This window comes from Octopus bimaculoides, chromosome 3 (genome assembly GCF_001194135.2).
Source record: "Octopus bimaculoides isolate UCB-OBI-ISO-001 chromosome 3, ASM119413v2, whole genome shotgun sequence".
Taxonomy (NCBI): Eukaryota; Metazoa; Mollusca; class Cephalopoda; order Octopoda; family Octopodidae; genus Octopus; species Octopus bimaculoides.
Genome location: NC_068983.1, coordinates 75,172,381 through 75,181,754, shown reverse-complemented (window position 1 = coordinate 75,181,754; position 9,374 = coordinate 75,172,381). Strand labels below are relative to the sequence as shown.

Below are 9,374 nucleotides of genomic sequence, written 5' to 3'. Positions count from 1 at the left end.
ATAAAAGACACCATTTCGAGCGTGGCCGTTTTCGTGCGGGTGACACGTAAAAGCACCCACTACACTCTCTGAGTGGTTGGCGTTAGGAAGGGCATCCAGCTGTAGAAACTCTGCCAAATCAGACTGGAGCCTGGTGTTGCCATCCGGTTTCACCAGTCCTCAGTCAAATCGTCCAACCCATGCTAGCATGGAAAGCGGACGTTAAACGATGATGATGATGATGATGATGATGATAATGGTTGTCCAGTCCTTGCCAAATCTGCCTCACATACCCCAGCAACACGGAGGTATAGCAGGTGATGCAGTAGAAATTTGCCTGAAACTACCAAATGCTGAATAATAATAATAAATATAATAATAATAATAATAATGGCAAGAATGATCCATTGGGAGCTTTGTGGAAATCACAGCCTACAAAGAGCAAAGATGTGGTGTGAGCAAACTCCAGAAGGAGTCACCAAAAATGAGAATTGCAAAATCCTGTGGGATGCAATGATTCAGTGCAATCACCCAACCAGACATCGTAAACCAGACATTGTTGTGGTGGATAGAAAAGAAAGAACATGTATGATAATCGACATAGCATACCCCGGTGACAACAGGATCAATGTGAAAGAAGAAAAAATAAACAACTATGACAATTTGAAGTGAGAAATATGAAGGTTGTGGTCATTGAGGAGAGTAGATGTAATACCAGTAGTAATTGGTGCACTCGGAAGTATCAGCACTCAACTACCAACATGGCTGAAAAAGATCAGTGTAAGTGTGAAGGTAGAACACCTACAAAAATCAGCATTTCTTGGAACTGCAAGAATTCTTTGCAAGGTTCTTGAAGCATGACCAGTAAACAAGTGTTACCTTAGTCTGCTGGCTGTGGGCAGCTGACACTTTCCATCATACCCAGCAAAATAAGCTGTAAGTTTTCATATGATAATAATAATAAGAGCATTCAGAGAGTGCAAACCTCCACTAAGGCAACACTAACATTCTCTCAATGATTAACCAGAGATGATTTTTAAAATGAGAATATCTGAAATAAACTCGACTGCTCTCACAAACGAGAATACTAAAAATGAACCCAACACCCGTCAAAAATTAAATTAAAAAAAAAAAGGTAAAATAATCCAGAATCCTTGTCTGGTACTGGATCGGTCCCAAAATCTAATCAGCTTGTGCCAGTCATGAGGCCACACATCCCTGAAAGTTTCATCCAAATCCATCTTGTGGTTCTTGAGATATCTTGTCCACAGACAAACAAACAAACACAACTGGAAACAATACCTCTGCTTTCGCTAAGGCAGAAGTAATAATGACAGTAGTTTCTGTTATAGGCACAGGGCTAGCAGTAGGGAGTCCATCAATACTTGCAACCCCAGCTTTTAGCCAGTATTTTATTTTAATGACTCTGAAAAGATGATAGACAAAACTGACTTCAGTGGGATTTGAGCCCAGTATGTATGCCACTGAGCATTTTATTCAATGCTCTAATTGTTCTGCCAGCTCACCAATAATGACAACAAAAGGTGCAGAGTAAAAGTTATTTTTTGTAAAGTCTCTAAATCAAGGTCAACTTTCCTTAATGATCTGTACTGGTCCTACTTGATGATGATGATGATGATGGTGATGGTTACAATGGTGGTGATGATGAAGGTTATGGTGTTAGTGGTGGTGATGATGACTCACTGATCTTTTTTTCGTCTTTCTTCTAATGCTTGCAGGAATCCTTAGCTGATGTTGACAAAGACCTTCAGCAGATGCGGCAAGAATTACACCAGTTGATGGGTGTCATCAGGAACAAAGACCAAGAAATAGAAAGTCTTGGAAGCCAACTTAAGTCTAGCCAAAGCCAGATCCAAACATGGTAACTATTCTATAGCTGTGTGTTTGTATTTTAATGACTACACTTGTATAGAGAAATTAAGGTAAACTATTGTTATATTTTGGGATGGTCATCCCACATGTCTCCCCCTGTTCTGAACAGGAGGAGACACATGGGATGGAGAGTCGCGGAAGAGGTAACAGTTGTGTGACAAAAGATTTCAGACAATGGACATAGCATAAGAACAATAATAATAAACAAGTGAAGAATATATATATATATATGTATATAGTGTGTGTGTGTGTGTGTGTTTATTTTGCAAGGCAAAAAATAAAAGAAGAATGACCATCCTGAATTATGACAATATCTGTTTCAATGCATGATTTCACATCAGGAATTTTGCAACAGAAATTCATAAATGTAAGGCAAATTAGTAATCTTTTAAATGAATGTTTGATTGCATGCACACACACACACACACTTAGTCAAGGTGCCACTTGCATCTTGGGTAAGTATCTTCTACTATAGCCCCAGGCTGAACAAAATCTTGTTAGTGGATCTGATAGATAGAAACTGAAAAACAACCTTTGTGTGTGTGTGTGTGTGTGTGTACACATGCATGCATACGCTGGCATGCTCATGCACACAGAGGGAAGCACACACACGCACGCACGCACGCACACACACACACACCCACACACACACACACACACACACGCATGCATATATATCAATAAAAAAGTAAGTAGCTCTTTATCAGTTTCAGTGATGAGTATTCAGTCATTTAGATTCCACAGAGTTTGTATCTACTTATTTACACTCACCTGGTTTGGGTTGACCTATGGTTGTGACTCTTGGTGCCATACTGTGGTATTAAACCCAGAGCATTGTGGTTACCAAGTAAGCTCCTTGAGATTTGGCCATGCTGCATCAGACACACACACACACACACACACACACACACACATACATACACACAGATGTGTGGCTGTGTGGTTAAGAAGCTTGTTTCCCAACCATATCATATTGGGTTCAGTCCCACTTCACAGCATTTTGGGCAAGTGTCTTCTACTATAACCTTGGGCTGTCCAAGGCCTTGCAAGTCGATTTGGTAGGCAAAAACTGAAAGAAACCTGTTTTGTGTGAGTGTGTGTTGTTGTTGCATTATTAAAACTTGAGAATGTGAAATAATTCTTTCTCTTTTTTATTTTTTAATTTTTTAAAATATATTTTTGAATGATGTATCCCAAAGCAGATAAAATTAGAAATAATAGTGTTTAAATATTGGATTAAAAGACCTTTTTGATACAAAATGGCTGACTGGAACACAAGCCCACATCTTTAAACATGACAGGCTTTCTACCATTAGACCAAAGCAATCCATCGTATTTCTCAATCTTTTAAACAATTATTTACACCCTAGTGGTTAGGGTGTTGCACTCATGATCGTGAGATTATGGTTTCAATTCCTAGACCAAGTGGTGCTTTGTGTTCTTGTGCGAAACACTTCATCTCATGTTGCTTTGTAATCACTTCAACACCTAATGCATGGTACACTGTGCACCATTTCAGGCAATGTCAATTTGATGGAGAGAGTGAGCTAATGTGTGGCACATACATTTAATTTCTATAAACAAATCATTTGTGCAGCTCGTTTGGCTGAAGCTGAACACTCATACATTGTATTCAATGGGAGAATCCATCAATATTTATAGCTTTATCATCAACATCATCATCATCATCATCATCATCATCATCATCATCATCATCATCATCATCATTTAACATCTGTTGTCCATGCTGCAATATTTGAACATGGGTTGGACAATTTGACCAGGGCTGGTAAGCTGAGGGCTGCACTAGACTCCAGTCTGATTTGGCATGGTTTCTACAGCTGGCTGCTCTTCCTAATGCCAACCACTCCAAGAGTGTAATGAGTGCTTTTACGTTCCAGAAATACACTCTTCTTAAAAAAGGTATATGAGGGTTCAATTGTCCTTTTGAAATGTCCTGTTTTTTGTTCCATTGTACTCCTAGTATCCCTTTTCACTAACCTAGCACAGTGGAGATGTCAGATTAGTTGCTGGCGAACCGACCACATAACACATTGTACTGGATTATATGTTACCAATAGCATTCATAAATGAGAGATGCACACATGCTAACTTGCTAACAAAAAAGATTTCATTTTTCTCTCTCTTAAAATTTGTTGTTTTTGCTTAAGAATTATTAACACATTTTCTCTTTCAAAATTCTGTGCGGGTGTGTGTGTGTCTCTATTGTGTATAAATGTATTTCTGTGCTGTTGTTCTCTACCTCTCTCTCTCTCTCTCTCTCTCTCTCTCTCGTTCTCCATTGTTCTCATGTTTGCTGCTATACATTTGTAATATTTCTTAATATATGCGAAACATCTTTGGACTATGGGTGAACTCATAACCTTTAATGTTTGTGTATGTTCTGTCACCGTATTAAATGTAAATGGGTTAATTCTAGCTAAAGGACATATATTATTAGCATACCCATCATTAACTCAACCACCACCACCACCACCACCATTGTCATTAATGCAACAGCTGTTTTCTGTTTGTTGAATGTGTTCCAAATGAAGGCTTTGGTTTTAAACATTTATTGCTACACACTTTCATGATAGGAAGGTCACAGCATTCCACTTGTGGCCATCCTGTCTTTAATATATCTAGGACTACATTATCCAATGTGTCCTGCCTTTTCCAAAACAGTAGTGTGTGATTTGTGATTGATTTGGCTGCTATTTCCTGCAATTTGAACATCTCTGTAGAAATTTTCACATTTGTTGATATTGTTATTGTTTTTTTAGCAAAGCTGTGACTTAAGACTATCCATCCATGACAAGCCAATCATTTTTTCAAGCACTAATTTTATCTAGTGGGCCTAGCTCTTTCAAGACGAGTATATTTAGCTGCTATGTCTAACAGGTTGAGTTACCACATAAAAGATCCCTCACTTGCCTCATCTACATGAATAGGAACATGGAAATTGTTGACCTGGATACTCTTTCAGATACAGTTTTGTAGTGAAGTTAGTATCTCCAACTTTCAAGGGTGGAGGCTATAGCGCTAATGAAGGAGCCCCATGTGCTAATGAGCAAATTTATGTGTTCGCCCAACTTGCAAGAAATAGCAGCTAAATCTCTCTCACATTGTACCCCTACCGTTTTAAATAAAGAAGACTTTTGTCAGTGTAGACATGTCATGGGCAGACTGTAGTCCATGGGACTTTCTGAGTGGCTCATCTAATTAAAACACTTCTCTTGAATTTTTTGAGCAATGTGGCCTTCCTGAGTCATGAGTCATGTCTCATCCAGCCCACTTCTCATAGAAGATATCCATTCCTGGTGTAGAGACCTCATGTAAAGAACGATAAGTTTGGTGATCATGTACCTTTGATAATGGTTTCAAATTTTGGCACAAGGCCAGCAAGTTGGGAGGAGTATAAGTCAATTATACTGAACCCAGTGCTTAACTGGTACTTATTTCATCGACCCTGAAAAGATGAAGGGAAAAATCAATCGCGAAGGAATTTGAAATCAAAAGATGAGATGAAATGCTGCTAAGCATTTTGCCTGGCGTGCTAATGATTCTGCCAGCTCACCATTGTATGTATCTTTGATAATAAATCTGTTTGTTCAGAGCTGACCTTAAGTTAAACAGCAACAACGACCGAACAGAGACTATATTTGAACTTTTGTGATGACAGCAACAGTTAGTAAAGTAGTATTTTCTAAGCTTAGTACATACTTTTTTCTATATCAGTTTGGAATGTCAGTAACACAATGCACCAGAACAGGCCCAGGGTGTTTATTGTACTTTTCAACATTTTTGTTGTTTACTAGTTTACATCCCTTTTGAAAAATTCCTTTTTTTAGCTGACTGGTTTACTTGCTTTTACAGTTCTCTGTTCCCAATATTAACTATTCAACTGTGAAGACACAGATGACCCTGTTTTTGTTCAGCCTGCAAATTATTTATATGCAAAGATATATATATATATATATATATATATATATATATATATACACACACACACACACACCATTTCTCAGAAAAGGCGAGCATGTTGTAGTACACTCAGGTATGACTGGAGCCTGCTTTTTGTTTAGTTCAAATAAACTGAAGCAAGGAGAATTATGTTTCTTTTTCAACAAGGCACCTCTGTGGCTGGTGTAAATTGATCTTCTAGTCAGTAGTCAAATACCTTAAGTTCGTCTATTATGCTTTGTTGTTATCTTTTAGTTAATTTTGAAAATGATTAAGAATTAAAAAATATTTTGTAAATTAATGAATTGTTATTATATGTGAAACATAACAAAAGGGTCTTACATAGAATTAGGTTAATTCCTAGCTCTTTAGAATGGACAGTTGAGTATTTTAGAACCAATTGTAGTCTCATATAGGTTGCTATCAGAAGGTGAACACAGAATATGGGTCAGTAAATTACTATCAGTTACATGAACACCTGATTCTAAAGGATGCTAAACTTGCAGTCACTGTTCTGTGGCTGTATGATAAGAAGTTTGCTTCCCAATCACATGGTTCTGGGTTCAGTCCCACTGCGTAGTGCCTTGGGCAAATGTCTTCTAATATAGCGTTGGGCCGGCCTTGGGCTAGCCAAAGCCTTGTGAGCAAATTTGGTAGATGGAAACTGAAAGAAGACTGTCGTGCGTTTGTATTTGTGTCTTGTGTTTGTCCCTCACCATTGCTTGACAACCAGTGTTGGTGTGTTTACATCCCTGTAACTTAGTGGTTTGGCAAAAGATACCAATGAAATAAGTACTAGGCTTAAAAACAAAATCCTGGGGTTGATATGTTTGACTAAAATCCTTCAAGGTGGTGCTCCAGCACAGCCACAGTCTCATGACTGAAACAACTAAAAGATAATCAATGAAAGTGCCAAATATTCTTTTCTACTCTAGGCACAAGGCCTGACATTTTTGGGGAGTGGGGCAGTTGATTAGATCGACCCCCTCCAGTATGCAACTGGTACTTAATTTATCGACCCCGGAGAGGATGAAAGGCAAAGTCGACCTCGGCAGAATTTGAACTCAGAATGTAAAGACAGACAAAATACTGCTAAGCATTTTGCCCAGCATGCTAACGTTTCTTATTTCTAAACATAGAGGGGCTAAACATAGAGGGGACAAACAAGGACAGACAAAGGGATTAAGTCGATTACATCGACCCCAGTGCATAACTGGTACTTAATTTATCGACCCCGAAAGGATGAAAGGCAAAGTCGATGAAAGGTATGCTAACGTTTCTGCCAGCTTGCTGCCTTAGAAAGTGCAAAATATTGTGACACCTCAAATTGCAATTACTTTATTTCTTCAGTTTCCTACTATCATGGTCAAAGTTCGAACCCTACTGACCAGAAAGGGCGTCCAGCCATAGTAAATCTGCTTGATAAACTCCATCTGACCCATGCAATCATAGAAAAGTGGACATTAAAACAATGATGATCATCATCATCATGACCATTAACATCATCTCTCATCTCCTTCACTGTCATTACTATCTCTACTACTGCTTTTGCTGGTGTTATTTTATGTAATCATCATCTTCATCAGTAGCAGCATTAGCATCATCATCATCATCATCATCATCATCAGCATCAGCATCATCATCATCATCGTTTAATGTCCGCTTTCCATGCTAGCATGGGTTGGACGATTTGACTAAGGACTGGTGAAACCAGATGGCTACACCAGGCTCCAATCTGATAGGCACAGTTTCTACAGCTGGATGCCCTTCCTAACACCAACCACTCCGAGAGTGTAGTGGGTGCTTTTATGTGCCACCAGCACGAAGGCCAGTCAGGTGGGTACTGGCAACAATTTTCTTAATTATTATTCTTTAAATTTTCTACTTTTATAAAATGTAATTCTTAAGGTTTGTAAAATCTAAAATGTTTGTTCACATACAAAAGCTTATTTATCTTAAGGATTAAGGGGCCAACCAAAACACTGCCTTCCTCCTTCACAGGTTTCTCCATATATTAATTAAAACTCTTTTTTGAGATTTCATATGTGTATACGTCTTGGGGGTCATCTTCTTTTATCCATCTAAACTGTGTCTTCTCTTTTCTAGTGAAGAAACCATACAGCAGCTGAAAACCTCACTAAAAGACTTAAAGAGCAAAGTGCCAGTGGATGCCCCTGTGACTGCCACAACAAATAGCAGGTGAGGTGCTTCTAGAATAAATTCTAAGGTTTCATATTCTCTAAATTTCTTAGTAGCTTCTTATGTTTAAACCAGCCATATTCAGCCAAAATAATCTATCTGTTTTATCTTCAAACTGGCCAGATCTAGCCTCTCACACTTACCCTACAATATTATTCTAAAAATAAACAGTCACATCATTGAAATTTCGAAGGTATGAGATAATACGATTAATTGACTACTGACCGAGACCTTTGGAAATGTGCTGTGCGTGAGAAGACCCGGCAAGCCAAGTAAGATCGTTGCCAGTGCCCCTGGACTGGTTCTTGTGTGGGTGGCACATGAGATGCATCATTTTGAGCGTGGCCGTTGCCAGTACCGCCTGACTGGCTCCCGTAGGATTTTCGAGCGAGATCGTTGCCAGTGCCCCTGGACTGGCTTGTGCGGGTGGCACATAAAAGACACCATTTCGAGCGTGGCCGTTTTCGTGCGGGTGACACGTAAAAGCATCCACTACACTCTCTGAGTGGTTGGCGTTAGGAAGGGCATCCAGCTGTAGAAACTCTGCCGAATCAGACTGGAGCCTGGTGTTGCCATCCGGTTTCACCAGTCCTCAGTCAAATCGTCCAACCCATGCTAGCATGGAAAGCGGACATTAAACGATGATGATGATGATGATGATGATGATGAATTCATATCAATATGAATTAATACGCATTACATTTGAGAGAGAAATCTGAATGCTAAAGGATTAATTACCATCAAGGAGGTTAATTGTTATTTTTTAATCAGAAATTGTTATTGACTAATTACAATGATTTTGTTATAAAATTAATTGTTTTAGCCCTTAGAAGACAACAGGGCTGATTTATTGGCTAAAAAAAATCAAATGATTGTACTAGTTCATTCAATTTCCAACAAGAATGTATGTAGTTTTATATATGTAAAGTAATTACTTCAATTTTTATAATTTTTTTTTGAAAAATAAGTGCACGCCCTGTGTAGGGCTTGTAAAAAGGGCTCTGTCTTCTTGGCACTGAAACTCTATGCGAGGTTCCATCTCCAAAGGGTTAAAGATTGATTGTCAATTTGTCATTTATTCCTATTTGGTGTATGTCTTGTGTTAATAACATTGAATTAAAATGAGAATTTGCTATATATGACAACAGCACATGACTCCTGACTCTATGCACAGCTAAGTTGGAGATGAGAATTTTGTTGTTTCATTTCATATTTCTATGCTTTTTGCTTTTTTTGCCTTCTGCCTCATAATATCACACATTTCGATTTTGTGTTTTTTTTTATCTGTATGTCTATATGTGCACATGCGCACACACACACACACACACACACACACACAC

The 9,374-nt window shown here is 38.5% G+C and overlaps 1 protein-coding gene across 1 annotated transcript in view; it reads left to right on the top strand.

The window, feature by feature from the left end:
- The window catches only part of LOC106871706 (uncharacterized), a 343,416-nt gene that overhangs the window by 319,415 nt on the left and 14,627 nt on the right, over positions 1-9,374 (top strand). Inside the window, exons 16-17 of the mRNA XM_052966754.1 lie at positions 1,719-1,861; positions 7,942-8,034. Of these exons, the coding sequence (XP_052822714.1) occupies positions 1,719-1,861; positions 7,942-8,034 (236 nt within the window). The remainder of the gene's footprint in view (positions 1-1,718; positions 1,862-7,941; positions 8,035-9,374) is intronic.